At 43.5% G+C, this 16,361-nt stretch overlaps 1 protein-coding gene across 1 annotated transcript in view; it reads right to left on the bottom strand.

Annotated features, from left to right (window-relative positions):
• Positions 1–8,016: 8,016 nt before the first annotated feature.
• The window catches only part of LNPEP (leucyl and cystinyl aminopeptidase), a 50,613-nt gene continuing 42,268 nt past the window's right edge, over positions 8,017–16,361 (bottom strand). The window contains exons 15-18 of the mRNA XM_015849493.2: positions 15,921–16,082; positions 14,991–15,131; positions 13,988–14,069; positions 8,017–12,872 (exon numbers count right to left, since the gene is read on the bottom strand). Of these exons, the coding sequence (XP_015704979.1) occupies positions 12,741–12,872; positions 13,988–14,069; positions 14,991–15,131; positions 15,921–16,082 (517 nt within the window). The 3' untranslated portion in view covers positions 8,017–12,740. The remainder of the gene's footprint in view (positions 12,873–13,987; positions 14,070–14,990; positions 15,132–15,920; positions 16,083–16,361) is intronic.

Raw genomic sequence — 16,361 nt, forward strand, 5'->3', positions numbered from 1 at the left:
GACCTGCTCCAACATTCCATGTCCTTTCTGTGACTGAGTACCGGAAACTGAGCCACGTACTCGAGGTGAGGCCTCACAGAAATGCCGAGTCTTGAGGGTTAGATGACTTCTCTAGTATTGTCCACCATAGCGTTTCTGATACAAGCCAGGATTGCCTTGGCCTTCTTGATGCCTATGCACACGCTGGATTATTTTATTAGCCCGGTTTTTTCCCCATCCAAATTGTGACCTGTCTTTACAGTTTTCCAACCAGCCAAGTGTGTCTGTGAGGTTTGGAGCGAGCGGCACACTCTGCTTGGTGCTGTTTCTGTTCTGGGAGCTGCTGAAAGCCGCTCTCGAAGCTCATCCCAGAGCCACGGAGCTTCTCCCCGACGCTGCCGGTTCAGTGCAGCCGGGGCACCAGAAGGCCCCGCAGCAAAGGCAGCTGGTAAGGGGAACCTCACCTCTCCTGGGCAGCTGGGAGGTTCCTTGGCGGGGGACCTGGGCACTGTTCGTCCTGCACGGGCTCAAGCGAGTGACCGCGGCTCTGCTTCCTTTTTCTAGCATGACCCCTGCTTGCTGCCAGCAGCGACGTGAGGAGCAAGCAACCTCATCGCCTACTCTCCTGCCCATTCAGCAGCTGGAGAGCATGGATGCGGAGCTGCACTAATCGCTGCACCATTTGCCTGGACAGCATGGACAATGCCAGCTATGTAATGCCATGCCTGCACCAGTTCTGCTTTGGCTGCATCCGGCGCTGGGCCCAGACTAGGCCCAAGTGCCCACTTTGCAATGGCAGGGTGACGTCCATCCTGCACTCTGTGCGTTCTGACAACAACTTTGAGGAGCTCCTTGTCAGATGGCCTGCGCAGGAAGGGAGAGATCCCCAGCAGCAACCTGAGGCTGCAGGGCAGGTGCCTGCGATGCCAACCTGGGTGTCCATTTTCCGCCAGCACCCAGCTGTGCTCCGGCCCCTAATGCCTTGGGTGCACCAGGAGGTGAGGCAGCACTTTGGGGTTGATAATATGGCAGCCTTTTCAGTGTTCCAGCTTGTCTTTTTTGGACTGTCCTTCTATGGCCTGGACGAGGCAGCGCTGACTGTGTGGCTGCTCAGCTCCCTGCAAAGCCAGGCCGTCAGCTTTGTGCGACAGCTTGTTGTCTGAGCTGCGCAGCTGTGCAGCAGGGAGGTGCAACATCTGCCTGGCCCAGAGGCCACCATGCCGCCACGGGCCAGGAGAGCTGCCCTGCAGCTGTCCATGGTGCAGCTACACCATCAACAGGAACTGTTGACGACAGTCTACAGCCATCCAGGAGCACCAGGGAAGCAAACACGGAAGGGGAGCTTCCTGGCCCCTCATCCTCTGCCCTTCGTGAGGGTCCCAGCCAGCCTCCATCCAGCCCGGCTCTGGTGCACAGAGTCCAAGAAGCAGCCCAGGAAGAGCCGGGGGAGGCAGTGCCAGGTCCCTCCAGTGCCAGCACAAGCAGGGAGCGCTCTGGCAGGGCGCCACGGCGAGCCCCGAAGAGGAGGAGGACTCACACCTCTGAGGACTCTGCACCTCCTGCCAAGAGGCCACCCCGCAGGCGGCGCTAGGACACCACCCCAGCAGCTGGCCAGAACACGGCCGGGCCTGCAGCTGGGCCACAAGCAGCCCTCAGGGGCTCGGACCGAATCAGACCACAGAGTCGCTGAATGGCCCATGTTGGAAGGGGCCTCAAACATCACCAGTCTTCATCCCTCCCTGCCACAGGCAGGGCCACCAACCTCCATATTTATTACACCAGGCTGCCCAGGGCCCCATCCACCTGGCCTTGAACACCTCCAGGGCGAGGCATCCACAACCTCTCTGGGCAGCCTATTCCAGCACATCTCCATTCTTACTACAGATCTTCCCCTTGACATCCATCCTCAACCTTCCCTCCCTCAACCTAACACCATTTCCCCTTGTCCTGCTCCTATCCACCCTTTCCAAGAGTTGATTCCCCAATAAAATTCCATAAAAATTATCCGTGTTGCCACCCGTGCATCTGTCAGCGCCGCACACAGGGCAGGTCTGACCTCTGCTGGGCCTGGAGGCCTCCCGTGCTGCTGCTATCGTTCCTTTGGGACCTCCCACAGCACACTGCAAAGGGAAATGTGGAGACGGGAGGCACAGCTTTACTTCTATGCAGGGCATGAGGTGGGTCATCTCCACCAGTCAAGCGCACCCATGTCTTTTATCACCTGCATGCCAAAGTGAAATCCCTCCCTAGCCCTTAACAGTCAAGGTCTCACAGGTTTAATGCCTATCTAATAACTTTATTTCCGTTAGTATGTGTTCATCCCCTGTTTTCTGCTTGGTTTACCTTCCACGTATTTTTTATTTTGTTGTTTGTATTTCACATCTTACAAGTTTTTCAAGAACCATGATTTAACGAGTTGCTGTTCCAGTTCCATGCATTGTTGATTCTTTGGGTACCTCTCTCTCACAAAAGCAGAAGTACTACATACCCTGGAGGACTTTTTATCTGGAGGTTAAGATAAACTGCTTGGGAGTCACAAGACTGCTCTCATTTTTTGCTGCTCATCTCACAGTGCATGGTCATCATTTTACTTTCAGTTTTAGCATAAGGCCTTCAGTTTTGGACACTCTCTTCTATTTGATTTATTTGTGTCAGTTCCAATTATTTTGTGTTAAACTGTCTTATCTTGCATTTGGATATCATATTTAGTAAACTGCCTTTCGTCCTCAGTTTGTTGCTGTTCTAATTTTAGGCCCAGCTCCCATCTCCCTGCTCTTCTCCCTTTACCCTTTCCTTTTTCCCAGTGTGTGGATCTGTGGATCCTTTGCCCCCTTAGTCATAGCATTGGGCCAAACTGGCCTGTAAAACTACTGACCCCCTACCCCCAACTCCTGTTTTTGTTTGTTTTTTTTTTCTGGTCAGTGGGCCTGCTGTCCCCTCGTCCTGGACACAGATAGGTCTAGAGATAAATCTGTGACATAACCCGTCCCTATTCTGCTCCCATTTTTGTTTAATTTTTTCTCATTATGATATGCTGTAGTTACCTCTCACTGTTAACCTTCCCTCTGGTTACCATTCAAACCACAGAACCAGCTGGAAGAGCGGAAGGCACAGACAGAAGAGCAGCACAACACCCATCTGAGCTTGTAGACCTGCAGCCAGCATTGGACTCACCCCCAAATGGACACACACCAGCAATGTCTTGTTTCACAAAACCACACAGGGAGGGGTGAGTGAGAGTGTGGAGGGAGGTCCACCCATGAGGTTGCCTCAGGCAAAGCAGTCAACCCCATGCCTCAGGACTGCCTCTACCTGAAAGGAAAGAAGGGTGGTTGTCATAGGTGACTCCCTCCTGACAGGAACAGAAGGCCCTATATGTCAGCCAGACCCTACCCATAGGGAGGTGTGCTGCCTCCCTGGGGCACGGGGCAGGGACATTTCAAGGAAACTTCCTGGGCTGATTCGCCCCTCTGATTACTGCCTGCTACTGATAATTCAGGCTGGCAGTGAGGAAGTTGCTGAGAAAAGCCTGAGGTCTATCACGAAATACTTGGTCCAGGTACTGGACAGACCAACCAGAGGTGAAGCGTTGCTGGACCTGCTACTCACCAGTACAGAGGAGATCATCAAAGGTGTCAAAGTTGGAGGCTGCCTGGGCTGCAGCAATCATGCCCTGGTTGAGTTTGTGATCTCGAGGGCTGTGGGCCTGGCAAAGAGTGGGGCATGGCAAAGAGTGGGATCAGGACCCTGAACTTCAGAAGAGCGAACTTCAAGCTACTCAATGGATTGTTGGCCAAGATCCCCTGGGGTGCTGTCCTTAAAGACAAGGATGTTGAGGAGAGCTGGCTACTCTTCAAGGATGCCCTCCTGAAAGCACAAGAGGTCTCTATCCCTCTGAATAAGAAAGTGGGCAGACGAGGTAGGAAACCATGGTACGAGCCATGGCTCAGCAAGGACCTGCTGAGTGAACTGAGGGCCAAGAAAGGGGTGTACAAGCTCTGGAAACAAGGCTGTGTAACCTGGGAAGAATACAGGGATGCCATCTGGACTCGCAGACATGGGATCAGGAAAGCCAAGGTGCAGGAAGAACTGAACCTGGCAAGGGATGTGAAAAACTATAAGAAGACATTCTACAGGTACATTGGCCAGAAGAGACAGGCCAAAATGGGTGTACCTTCTTTGGTAAATTTAAAAGGACTGTCTTCAACAAATGAAGAGAAAACTGAGGTGCTGAATGAGTTCTTCACCTCAGTCTTCACTGGTGGCCAGGATTCTAGTCTTTCTCACATCCCTAAGCCCTGCATCCCCAAACCTCTATGTGGGGACCAAGGAGGTAAATCCCTCCCCACTGTAAGTGCAGAGCAAATCCAAGAGTGCCTCATGAGACTAAATAAGCACAAGTCTACGGGGCCAGATGGTGTGCATCCCAGGGTCCTAAAGGAGCTGGCTGAGGTGGTGGCCAAGCCGCTCTCCACCATATTTGAGAAGTCGTGGCTGTCAGGTGAGGTCCCGGATGATTGGTGGAAGGGTCACGTCACTCCCATATACAAGAAGGGGAGCAGGGAGGACCCGGGGAAATACAGGCTGGTGAATCTCACCTCCGTGCCTGGGAAGATTATGGAACAGATCCTCCTGGACAACAGGCTCGATCACATAAAGAACGAGCACGTAATCCTAGACAGCCAGCACGGCTTCACCAGGGGAAGGTCATGCTTAACCAATATTGCGGCCTTCTGTGATGGAGTGACAGCGTTGGTTGACAAAGGGAAGGCAAGCAATGTCATTTACCTGGACGTGAGTAAGGCCTTTGACATGGTCCCCCACCACATCCTTATCTCCAAATTGGAGGGAGGTGGATTTGATGGGTGGACAACTAGATGGATAAGCAATTGGTTGAAAGGCCGCAGACAGAGGGTGGTGGTCAACGGCTCTATATCCAGGTGGAGGCCAGTAATGAGCAGTGTCCCCCAGGGATCTGTCTTGGGACCGGTGCTCTTTAACATCTTTATCAATGACATCAGTGATGGAATGGAGTGCACCCTCAGCAAGTTTGCTGACAACACCAAGCTGAGTGGTGTGGTTGACATGGAGGAAGGAAGGGATGCCATTCAGAGGGACCTTGACAGGCTGGAAAGCTGGGCCTGGGTGAAGCTAATGAGGTTCAACACAGCAAAGTGCAAGGTTTTGCACTTGGGCCGGAAGAACCCCAGGCACCTGTACAGGCTGGGAGGAGTTGTCCTTGAGAGCAGCTTGGCAGAGAAGGACCTGGGGGTCCTGATGGATGAGAAACTCAACATGAGCCAGCAGTGCACTCTGGCAGCTCAGAAAGCAAATGGGATCCTGGGCTCCAACAGGAGAGGGGTGGTCAGCAGGGATAGGGAGGTGATTGTCCCTCTCTACTCTGCTCTTGTGAGGCCCCATCTGGAGTACTGTGTCCAGATGTGGAGCCCTCAGTACAAAAAAGACATGGAGATTTTGGAAAGGGTCCAGAGGAGGGCCACGAAGATGATCAGGGGGCTGGAGCACCTCCCCTATGAGGACAGGCTGAGGGAGCTGGGCTTCTTCAGCCTGGAGAAAAGAAGGCTGCAGGGTGACCTCATTGCAGCCTTACAGTACCTGAAGGAAACCTATAAACAGGAGGGGAGTAAACTCTTTGAAAAGGCTGATAATAGCAGGACAAGGGGAAACGGTTTTAAGCTGTAAAAGGGAAGATTTAAGTTGGATGTCAGGGGGAAGTTCTGTACTATGAGAGTGGTGAGCTGGAACAGGCTGCCCAGGGAGCTTGTGGATGCCCCGTCCTTGGAGGTGTTCAAGACCAGGTTGGACGGGGCCCTGGGCAACCTGATCTAGTAAATGTGTTTTTGGTGGCCCTGCCAGGCAGAGTGTTGGAACTACATGATCCGTGATGTCCCTTCTAACCAGGGTCATTCTGTGTGATTCTGTGAAGGACAGCATATTCTGAAGACAGCAGAGTTTAATACAAATCCAGAGTCAAGATAACAGTGGAATTATGCTATTAAGGAAAATTGTTGTATGACAAAAAAATGAGTGTGGGCTATCATACTGGCAGTTACTTATTGCTGTGGAATGATTTAATCACTACCACCACAAGCTGAATAAATTACTGCACTCTTCTTACAGAACCAAGGGGGCATACAACTGCCTGGATTTCCACTCCATCTACAGATATAAGGAATGCTAAAATGCAGCCTTTTACATGTTTCCCCCATCATCATGGCCCCAGTGTTCCAGGTCTCAAGTTGCTGTTGTGTTTCCCACTCCTTCCAAGTAGCATCTCCATAAAAATTAGCAAATACAAACAAGTGTCATGTAAGAGCAGTCACACACACAGGCATCTCTCTGTGTAACGTAGCCAGATGTGGGACCATAACATTTACCATGTGGTGGAACCAAGTAACTGTGTGAAACAGGATACAGGAACTCTGAAATCCAGCTTACAAGTCCGGATGCACAAAACGCATACAAAATATATGGTTAGTGGGACAGCATTGTTTGAAATTTCAGAGTGCAAGGAAAGATAACATCTTCCAGCACTGGAAAACCCAGTCCATTAGAGGAAGGAATGTTCCACCTAATGGAGAACAGGTGGAAACATGGAGACACAAAGAACTCACTTTACGGCTCAAACCTCCGGCAGCCCCTATGTAGCTGGTGAAAATAATTCATGCCACCAACTGAATTCATGCAGTCTTGCTTTTACAGTGAATGGTCACTTTTATCTGCCTCAGACACTGCAGGATATTTTAAGCTACTACGAGTGCTTGAAATTGCAATGAGAAAAAATAGATCACCATGGTACCTGTAAGTTCGGTAGGCAGAGGCTTCAAGATGGGGTGCTAACATTTAGATAAAGGTTTTTGTTTAACAGTAAGTACACTGATGTAGTTTGGTAGCATCACACTTGCTCCTTAAAATACAGAGCACCTGTTTCTGCCTGAGCCACATGAGGATTTGCTCATAAACCTAACACCACTAATTTGAATCAGGAATCCACCAGCTCTTCTCTGCCATTGTTTTGTCTGATTAAGATAGAAGTGATGTACATTTTGGCTCCGTAACTGAGAATCACACAACTCCTATACCCAATACCTAGCCTCCAGAGCAACCTATGCCTAACTTGGTCTACATAAAACAGATTACAAGAAGCTAGAAGTACAGAGTGGAAAGGATAGACCCCTCACAGTCACGTCAATTTGGTATGGCTATGACACTGAGGACAAGTTTGGTACAATTTTGCTAAAGGAACAGCCATTGATGTTCAGCAACATCCTTGTTTTTACCTGTAATCCCACCATAGCTCAGGCTGAAGAACTAGCAAATTAGCTATTGAAGTATCAGCTTGCTAAACTTGCAGCTATGGAGGCAGTTCTAACTGAACAAGGATCATCTCCTCCAAGCTTTGGAGACACACACACCATTGAAGAGAACCAGGCAATAATGCTAGGAGATCTGAGTGAATGAACAAGGATCTCTGGCACACTCACATATAAAAATACAGAGAGCGGAAGTAGAGACACGTAACCTTAGAGGAATACAGCGTCCACAAACAAAGTTAGGAAAGCAAAAGCCCAACTAGAATTGAATTTGGACAGAGACATCAAGAGCAACGAGGCAGTCTTCTGTAACAATGCTGGGACCAAGTGCGTGCCCTCTACTGAACAAAATGGAAGATCTACTTTACATAGGGTGTGGAAAAGAACAAGGTATGGAACATCTCCCTTGCCTCAGCCTTTACTAGGAAGACTGGTCCTCAGGAATCCCAGCTCCCAGAGGCCATGGAGAAAGGCCAGGAGAGGGAAGGTGTACCATTCTTGGATCAGGTCAGGAATGCCAGCTAATAGGGCTCCTCTTCCCATCTCTCTTGTCCTGATGATGCCACAGTGACTGATTCTGGATACTGGTATGTGGGAAGTTTCAGACCTTGCTGACCCTAAGGCGCACGACGTGAGGTTCTGGTAAGGCTGCAGCCCCCATGGGAGGTACCATGAAGAAAAAAAAAACATCACAGAGAAAAGGTTATATTGAAATACTTTATTTCTATCTCACAAAAAGCAATAGTGTTTGCATTACACATGCCTTCCAAATCAGTGCTGGTAATATGCAAAAACAGTTCTCTGAAATATGAAGAAAATAAGCTTTTTCTCCCTTTACAAATGAAACAGACGACTTTGCATATTTTATATATATCTATACGTACACACGCACACATACAATATTTGAATCCCCATTTGAAGGCAGGTATTTAACCACCTGCAGTTTTACCACTCACAGTTCAGACACCTGTGAATTGACATTGTCTTGTATATTACTACAGTGTTTAAAATACAAAGAGCAACCCTTTACAAGTACCTACACTACACAGCATTTCAAATGAGCCCATAAGGTGTTTTTCAGGGATACCTAACTTAACCTTGACAGGACTCAGTTCCCACTGAAGAAAGCCATCTTATGCCGCATATTCAAACTCTTCCAGTCTCCCAAATCTTGGAACAGAACATCTATGCTTCATTTTTAAAAACTCCCCTCAAATTGGACTTTAAATTCATTCAGGCTATGCCCTTTTTTAAAAGCCGTGTCTTTAAGATTGTGTTATAATTTGGAAAAGATGCCTGTCCCCTATTCTGGATCAAAGTTAAATTATCACATATAAAAATCAATATCTCTATTACAACAGCAGGTTTAAACAGCACAACAAAATTAAAGATTTAAATTCTTTAGCAATATGACCTGAGTTTAATATGGTAAATATATATTTTTTTCCTAGAAACCGCGTGACTCCATGCCTCAAAAAAAGTAACAAAAATTTCTGACCATTTGGTAGCATCTTGATGAAAGCGATAAGCATAAACAGTATTACTATTTTAAATTCACTGTGTTTGCACTTTATTGCAAATATCAAACAATAAATGTTCAGCGCGTGGCAAACTGAGTGCACTACGTGACTCGAGGATCAGAGTTTCGTGAGGAGCTAAAATGTCTGTGACCAAACCCAGCAAGTGCATCTAAGTAAGAATGGTCACTGAGGCAGCATTAATAGAACTTCAGAGTGCAAAGAAAGACACCATCTCCCAAGAAAGCAAAGGAAGGATGGTACAGTCTATGTCAGACCATGGAATGTTCTACCTAAGGGAGAACAGCTGAAAGATGGACTCAGAACGTCTGCTTAAGAAGAATTTTGGAAGTTAGACTTCCTGTATCTGCTGGCCACTAAGATGAAGTAGTTACTCACACCATTTGTTTCCTCACAGCTCTCTCTTACAATGTATGTACAATCTGTCTCACAAGTTTCAAGACCTAAAATTTCTCCTCCCTGTGGAAGACAATATCTTTCTTCACCTTCTCAGTGCCAAGCCCAACAGCTAATACAGATCTTACAGCCCAAGCAAGCTGGCTCTCTACCAAGTAAGAAATTTCCACAGACGAGTGGTAAGAAGGAAGTTTCAGGATTAATCTGAAACCAAATGAGCTCGACAGCAACATAATAAATGGAAGTTGCTGCAACATTATTTTCAAAGTGCTTATGTATGTGGCAGTTTCATAACTGGAAAATTTGTATGCTGAAGAATGGTGATATCGTATTTACAGGACACAACAAAAGCCAACGCTGCTCAGTTGTTCTCCCCCCAGCATGCCTCACTTACCCATGAAATGATCTGTATGACAAGAAAGCACCCTCAGCAATGGTGTTCTGTTTTCCCATCAACTCAGGGTTGAGTTGTGCTCAGAAAAACAAACCTTCTCAGTCTGCAAGACCTCAGCTAGCTCCTGAAGGAGAACAGGCTGTTTATGCTGTCTGGCGTATTGCTTCAATCGCCAGCCATAAGGCACAACGATCATCTCTATGATCAGTTACACGGGAAAAAAACAAACAAACAACTACACCTATTCTAAACTTCTTCATTCTGTATGTTACCATCTTTTCATACATTACAGGTCTTACGCTCTGTCCTACATTATTTGCACTTCTTCCATCTCTAAAGAAAAAAAAAAAAAAAAAAAAAAAAAAAAAAAGGTGAGCTGGCAGAGGGATCAATCCTTTCTCCAGGGCTCAACTGCTTGCTTGCACTTTTCTTAGTAGGCAAATTTCACATCAGAAAATATAAAGAAATATATATATATTTACAAGCATGTTTGATTTTCACCACTATTAGTTCTTAAAAGGCCACTCATTATGAACTGAGGATACTGGGAACTAACAAAACAACCAGTGCATAATGGCTTTGAGGACAGTAACTGATGCAGAACATCCAGATATAAACTCTGCAATTCCAATGTATTGAACACCATCATTTCACATTGCAGGAAATGATGCAGCATCAGCACAGCTTTGCACAGTAAAGATCTTCTACTGGAAAGCAAGTGAGTCCTAGGATGTACAGAAAACTTTAGCTCTGCAATTTTACTTAATTTCCATAGTATTTTCTAGTTAAAGTGTTGCTGCTGGCTACAATGTGCTTTTCATTTGACCAAAAGCCAAAGAAAGCTCAAAGAACTAATAAGATTTCATTATCTGCAGTAAGGCATGACAGATGTGACTCTTAAAGGGCAGTTCATTGCTCATGCCTTTGCCATTCTAACCCTCATCAGTTCCCAATAATCTCAAAAAGAGAGGATCATTTTTAAGAACTTCACTTGAAAGACTCCAGTACAACTTTTAATGAAGTTATAGATTACATGACATAAAAGAATATCAAGTCCTCTAAAAATGGCATAGTGAAAGTATTGCTTAATTAAAAAAAATAAAATAAAATAAAAAACAAAACAAAAAACCCCCAAAGAATAGTAAAATGAAAAAAATATTCAGAAATTCCTCCAAAATCTCTCTGATCTTCCAGACTTCCTTAGTACAGTTCACATTCTGAAGATGAGCTGCACATGCAGTTTCCTTGCAAAGAGCTAGCTATCAGTAAAGCGTCTGAACAAAATGTTAAAAAATCCTACAGCAGAAGTCAGGAAGAAGAGGGGATCTTCCTCCACAGTTTCCATCTAAAATTATATATGCCTCAGTACCAGTCAGAGCTGAAGAAAAACAAGTCTGAGAGGATAGAAAAGTGAAAGCATTTAACACTGAGAAGGGACTGCAAAACAAAACTGATAACTATGTACACACAAATATACAAATATGGAGATAATATTTATGCAAAGAGCACAGAGGTTTAAATAAGATGCAGAAATAAAACCAGAAGATGTGACAGCTGGCTAATAAAACACGAAAGAACGTAGTTGATTACAATTCTAATTGCATAACTTGCATGGAAACAGGATGTTATGACCTACTTTCAGTGCTTACACCACCAAGTCCTTCTGAAGTACCTGTGAAAACTGTTCATTTCTGGGCCTCTTGGGCAAACATCCATTTGTACACTCTCAAAGCTAACATTGTTTCTGATAACTTCACGATTAGAACTGCAAATGTTATTTTTAATGTGAGCTGATGAGAAAAAATGAGAAACTTCTTTTCTAGGAAAGCACTTCCCATACTGAAAGGATGGGAAAAATACAGCATGGTTTAAGTTTATCGTAGCTTATCATTTCTGCGAATTAACTGTACAGGCAAGGCTGCAATTTCATAAATCAAAGCCTTCAGTCTGAATTACCTGTGACATTCTAAGTGTCACCTTCTTCAGAATTTACTGGTAGATTAAATTTATTTAGTTCAAACAATTCAACTTCTGTTAACGCTTTCACAGCAGTTTACAACTGATCGTGTAATTGGCTTGTAATAAGACAACAGGTGAATCTGTTTGCAAGAATCCACAGAAGGTGCATTAGTAGTGAAATGGAACATTCAAAAACATCATCACATCTCCACATAAACAAGTACGCTTAATCTTCTATGTGTTGTATGGATATACGAAGCCTCAAAAATGGCCTTTTTCACTGCTTCTGATTGGCAGACAGAATGCACAACTGGTACTTTGCCTTTCCAATGTGGTACATCTCTGCTTTTAGATCCCCTTCTTTTAAAGAATTTGCAGATTTGTCTCACCAGGTTTTTCACAACAGTGTAAGAAGAAACCATTAAGCACTAAATGAGAAGATTCCTAGAACTGTGTTGAAAAAACAAGAAACAGCATACACAATTTGTCCTGCAATATAGGTATATAGGAAGTAACAAGCAAGGGAAAAAAAAAAGTTATCCTAATGAAGTGGCTGACACACGCTGACTAACTACAGAACCTCAGAAACAAGTGATGAAATGAAAACTAAACAGTCAAAAGTGGAGAAATCAGTAGTCACTTTAACAGATGAACTACCCTCCAGCCACTTCCAATGGTTCTTTTGTGCAGTTGCTCACAAATAACACAGCAACATCAGTTAATGGTTCAGTCCACTAATGGATATCTTGAGTATGACTCTGTTGTACATCAGATTCTGTAATTTCTGTGGAAGCTACCTTTATTTTTACATTTAAAAATAATTATTAATTCCACTGATGAGAAACTGGAACATGATTCCAAATTAAGGGTGTAAGCTTCAAATATAAAAAATGATGTATCATCACTCACGGAGATGTTTGGTCTACAGATGAAAATGGCTTCAGAATAAATATTTAATCCTGCACACAAACGCTTCAAGGGAAACCAAATTTTATGTGAGACATGCCCTGAGCTATCTAGACTCTCTAATAGTGCAAACAATGTTGCAGCGATGCCTGGTTTCATCCTGGCTTTTGCAAAAGAAATGGAGCAGATGTCCACAGATTTCCTATTGGCTGGCACACTATAACATTAAGTGCACTACAGCCATTCTTGTAGCTTTGCTAAGTTCGTCTCCATCCACTGGATATTAAGTTGAATTGTGTCAATCGCCTCTTTTACACAACGCAGTTTAGAGCTCTCTTCTGATTTTGACTCAAAAAATGTCTTCACCTGCATAACAAGAGAAAAGAAAGAGTCTTAATTAAAATCAATGCTGGCCAAACAAATAGGTCCAGAAGCAAAGGCTACATACATGTCAGATTGACCTTCCATTCCTGCTCAGTATTATACCTATCAATCAATGGTTACACCTGAAATTCTACCACTCAAATCACAGGCAGCTACCCCTGTCCCAGTTTTCTGAAGGAAAACATCAGACCAAACCTTAAACCACTCTTAACAGATGAACTTCAGGGCCTTGTTAGGAAAGACTCTGAGATTTCTAATGAGCATTAACTGGATACTGAACATCCAAAACAGCTTTTTGGAATTGCTGACAGCTAAAATAATGTACAGCAATCTTTAAGGCCCTGAACACGTTCCACAGAAAAGAAAAGCACAGATTATTCACAAAGTCTAGACCAAAGCCTCTGGTTTGAGGATAGGCTGAGAACTGGGGCTGTTCAGCTTGGAGAAGAGAAGGACGTGAGGTGACCTAATAGAGGCCTTTAAGTGTCTAAAGGGAAGCCACAGGAAAGAAGGGGACAAACACTTTAGCAGGGACTGTGGCGACAGAACAACGGGAAATGGCTTCAAACTCAGGAAGGATACATTTAGGTTAGATTTAAGGAAAAAATCTTTTGCAGTGAGAACAGTAAGGCACTGGCACAGGTTACGCAGTGTTGTGGTGGATGGAGACTTTCAAGGGGAGGCTGGATTAAGGCCCTGGGCAGCCTGATCCAGCTGTGCTGTCCCTGTTCATGGCAGGGTAGCTGAACTTGACAGCCCTCAGAAATCCATTCTAACCCAAATAATTCTATGATTCTATGATATATATATATTTTTTTTCTATCACTATTTTGGGAGACAGAGCATTCATTAGGAAACCAAAGCAATATAAATAGTTAGCTGTACTTGACTGTATGCCAACTATGTCACAGATTCAAAATGCAGTCAAATGCATGTTTCTGTATACGCTTCTTATGTGTGATACAGGGATAGGAAAATCTGTATATCCTTACAAAGGGCCTTAATTACTGTAAATAACACATCTTCCTCATCCTCCAATAACCAAAAACAGCACTGGCACTAGAAAACACTGTTTTCTGTTTCATTAAGTCACCAACCTCAAGTAGATGCACCTTTGTTGCAAACTGGGAAGTTGATGAGCTAATGATATTCTGTATAGTATATGAGCCCAGGTGAAACCTGAAATACAAAGAAGAAAAAAAATTCATGAGCCACTTCAACACGCAGTTTCTATGAATGCACATGTTCTTATTCTTTTTAGTTTGTTTCACTAGAAATCTCTAGAAGCAATTAAATTCAAGTTCACATACCTGTTTTTTTAACAAGGTCTTAGAAATCTAATCCTCAGGACACTTAATACCTCTGAAAACTGAACTTAAGAGCCATGGAAATTTTTCAAACTTCAATGAACAGTAAAAGCTGAAGACACCACACATTGAACAGCAACATCTGTATTTGTGGTGTGCATTCACATGCAATCAAGTTGTCCTCCAGAACTAATTTAGAACCAAACAGTTTTGTAATACTGATTATTAATTAATCCTGCATGCTAAAGCACGAATTTTCATCTGAGAGAAGCCTTTTTAGCAACAGGAAAATGTTTCAGATCGCAACCAGAACGTAGAAATAGAATTTTCCATCTAACTGTCAGCTTATGGAAGATTTGCAGCTCTCCAGCTGGGTACCCTTGAAGGTCAGTGATGGAGAACATACATATCTAAAACAAGCGGTATTTTTTGGTTTTGAGGTTACTATAGAAAGACAAAATAAAGGGTGAATTCCCTGGGTCTACTTTTGAATATCTTTCACCACATAAATACCCTACATAATCATCATCGAGGGAACACTTTTAACAGGAATTCAAATCAAGATTTTCCAGAATAACTGATTTGCTCTAGGTTTCTCCAAAGTCCCATCAACTACTAATGAGATAAAAAGACACACTTTCCAAGTATTTTTGTAAAATCAGATATTAAAACAGGAATTAAAATTTCAATACGAATATGCTTGTATGAAGCAAACTACTTATTCACTGGGACATGATAAGAGTCATCCTTTTGCCAATGGGAGTGTGCATTTCAGCTACATTAAAAGCCTTACTTTCTTGTAAGTTTTTCCCAGTTCTCTTTGACAAAGTCCCAGGCCAGCAAATGTCCAGGCAAACTGTGGCTAATAGTTGCTATGATATGCGAGAGCTCCTGCGTCCTGATGACTCCTCCCTCAAGGCTGTTCTGCATTAACCTAAAATACAAAGTACATGAAAAGGGGCAGGAAAAGAAATCTTACTCGTATTTTCACATGTACCTCCAGATACTCATGAGTTAGATGGACAAGAATATGTAACAGAAAAAATAACAAGCAATTTAATGCATCTGGAGCATATGGATGCTACATTTTATATGCACTGTAATCATTTCACTTGAGCTTTCATGAACAGAACGACCACAGCTCTAATCCAAGAACCTGAGTATTCACTGGTGTTGAGATGAAGTAAATTCTCACAGCTTGTACTATAAAACACAATTCACTGATAAGTTAAGAGAGAAAAGCTGTAACCAGAGTCACCTGCCAGGACATGTTTAATGTGCCCCTCACGTAATAATAAGATTTAAACTACAAAGAGGTATGGGAATATGGTGTAAGGCCAAAGACACAACAAAAAAAGCCAACAGTTATTGTCTTGGTTAAGAAGACATAAACAGAACAATCTGCCATTTGTGTTACTATTACCACAAAAAAGTTGAATTTTATTTACAACTGCTACAAAGTTTTATGTTCATTGTTTTCTTTGTGTATGTTTCAACTTGACCTACCCCATCATACACATTATTTTGAAGTGAATAATAGTATGTTCTTCTATTCATGGAATCCTGCAGAAAACACTTAGCTAGATTTTATTCAATATGCACAATTTTTTTTTTTTCAACGATAGCACAAAGAAAATCATATTTATTTAAAAAGTAAAGAAAAAAAATAAAAAGATTTTAACACTTAATTTAAGCAACACAGAACTTATTGTCTACTTCATACCACATCATCTTTCTGACATCTTCTGTGCTGGCCAAAGCTTCTATTATTTTGCTTTTCTCTGCTTCAGGAACTGAAGAGGTGTACATCCTTAGGAGGAATTCCCAGCCATCGTTAGTTTTGGCTCCAGTTATAAATATGGCTTTCATGAGATCACTAGGAAGACTACAGGGAAAAAACAAAACAAAACAAGCAAACAAACAAAACAAAACAAAACAAAAAAGGGAGGACAAAAAATGCTCATCTGAGAAAAGAAGGAAGAAAAGTTACAAAATGAAAAGATTAGCTTGAAAGAGATCCCTCTAATTTCTGCAGTTTATTTCCATAGCACTCGTATGCTTGCTGGACACAAGAATTCATGCTATCCTAGTACTTTAACTCACTCATAATAAGCCACATGATAGCATAGCAAAAGGTACATAACACAGAGTCATTTTCTATGGC

The sequence above is a fragment of the Coturnix japonica genome, chromosome Z, assembly GCF_001577835.2.
Source record: "Coturnix japonica isolate 7356 chromosome Z, Coturnix japonica 2.1, whole genome shotgun sequence".
NCBI classification, from domain to species: domain Eukaryota; kingdom Metazoa; phylum Chordata; class Aves; order Galliformes; family Phasianidae; genus Coturnix; species Coturnix japonica.